Source organism: Lycium ferocissimum, chromosome 6 (assembly GCF_029784015.1).
Source record: "Lycium ferocissimum isolate CSIRO_LF1 chromosome 6, AGI_CSIRO_Lferr_CH_V1, whole genome shotgun sequence".
Lineage (NCBI taxonomy): Eukaryota > Viridiplantae > Streptophyta > Magnoliopsida > Solanales > Solanaceae > Lycium > Lycium ferocissimum.
In genome coordinates this window covers 15,985,038-15,987,031 of record NC_081347.1, presented here as the reverse complement: position 1 = coordinate 15,987,031, position 1,994 = coordinate 15,985,038, and the positions used below count along the sequence as shown (strand labels likewise).

At 33.4% G+C, this 1,994-nt stretch overlaps 1 protein-coding gene across 1 annotated transcript; it reads left to right on the top strand.

The window, feature by feature from the left end:
* The first annotated feature begins 884 nt into the window (after positions 1-884).
* Positions 885-1,296, top strand: LOC132059422 (histone H3.3a-like). Its single transcript, XM_059452046.1, has one exon. It carries the CDS (start codon positions 886-888, stop codon positions 1,294-1,296), a length of 411 nt encoding a protein of 136 aa, XP_059308029.1. The 5' UTR covers position 885.
* The last annotated feature ends 698 nt before the right edge of the window (positions 1,297-1,994 follow it).

Sequence of the window (1,994 nt, the reverse complement as noted above, 5' to 3'; positions counted from 1 at the left end):
AAAATAAGTACTTACTTGTTCATCAAACAATCTTAACTAGTTACATTTGTTTGTCTAATGCCACTGGTGATATCCTCGGCAGCGTTGTGCGGTTCTTAGCTAATAACTGGAGACCGATGATGAAGTCAAGCATGCACGGAGAAATGAATATGTCACAACTTTTGTTAGTAAAAAAAAAATCCAACTATCATTCAGTTTAATTTGATTTGGTATTGGAAAATACCCGACCATAATAATCCGAGTCAACAACTGGATTGGCTATTGTAAGAAAAATATTTTTCTTTTATTAACCGGACCATTTATAAATATGATACTTGAGTAGAGTCAGCTTATTGTGATATTATCAATTTCTTCATGCAAATTCTTTTATACTTTTTCTTGTAATATAAGTTTCCTCATCCTCACCTCTGTTAAGAATTGACTAATTTAATACATTGCACGGAATTACTTTCGCCCATATAGTGTGTACATATTTAGCTAACAAAGCATGAATTTAAGTCTCATACTATTAATTACTTTTCCATTCGTGTGTTATTTTAAGTATATTTTTTATGGAATATCTAGATAACAACGAATAATGATCTTATTTTACTTGGAGAAAGAAAATAATTCTAAACCAAAATGTAAAGGATACTTACCAAATAAAATTATACGCTAAGTCATTCAATTAAGTATGTTAACTTACCTTATCCAATAATTATAGTAATGTAATGTGATTACTAAATAAATCTTTGGTAATTAATGAATGAGACGACATATACTTATTGATTGCCTCCTTCAACCTTTCATCCTATATAAATGTCTAAAATTTTCTTTTGCGTTCACTCCACAGAGCAGAGAAGAAGAAGAAGAAGGAAGAAAGAAAAACAAGAAAGAATAAAAAAGATGGCTCGTACCAAACAAACTGTTCGTAAGTCCACCGGAGGAAAGCCCCCTAGGATGCAACTTGCTACCAATGCTGCTCGTAAGTTTGCTCCTACAATAAGTGGATTGAATAAGCATCACAGATACCGCCCTGGTACTGTTGCTCTTCGTGAAATCCTTAAGTATCAGAAGAGTACTGACCTCTTGATTAGGAAGCTCCCATTCCAGAGACTTGTTCGTAAAATTGCCCAAAACTTCAAGAAAGATTTGTGTTTCCAGAGTCATGCTGTGTGGGCTCTACAAGAGGCAGCTGAGGCCTACCTGATTGGTTTGTTTGAGGACACCAATCTTTCTTCCATTCACGCCAAGCGTGTGACCATTATGCCCAAGGACATTCATCTTACTAGGCTTATCAGGGGCGAGCGTGATTAAGTGCTTAACTATGACAGTTTTATTGTTGTTTTTTTAGATTTTTGTTGTGAAGACTTATTGTTGGTAATGAAATCTAATAGTAGGGATCGTCCTCTGTTGATGCTTAATTTGTAAGGTGGGATGGAGGTGTACTGTAATTTTTGTTTTGTTTTGGAGATGGAAAGGAATGCATAGTATTTGTTTGAATCTCTCTTAATGTTTTGTTGTCACACTATAAATGTCGAACAATATTTCCGAATTTCCATCTAATGGTTAGTTCATCTACTATTTGGTAAAAAAGAAACTCCTAAAATTTTCATTTTCTAACATCAAATTCTCTCTCTCTCTCTCTCGCTCAAATCACAAATCTCTTCTCTCTGTATCCACAAAACATTCCACTTTTGAGTCTCATGAGTATAATTTGGCTATAGTGGCAAAGAAATCTTTCTTCCTTTGTTGCGAATGTTCTAAAAGTATGCTTTTTGGCTAAAGTTTATCTTACCTAACTTTCTAGTGTATAAAACTAGTCATTAATTTATGGGACTGTATCTTTATGGCGTAAAAGTATAACCGTACTCAAGAGATCAAGTTTTCACCGTCTGTCTATTATCTAAAGAAATTATTTTTCTTAATGATGAATAATAAGAAGAAATTTGTTAACCAATATGAAGCCTAAGTTTCCTTCATTCTACTGTATTTATTTTCTAAATTTACGAGAT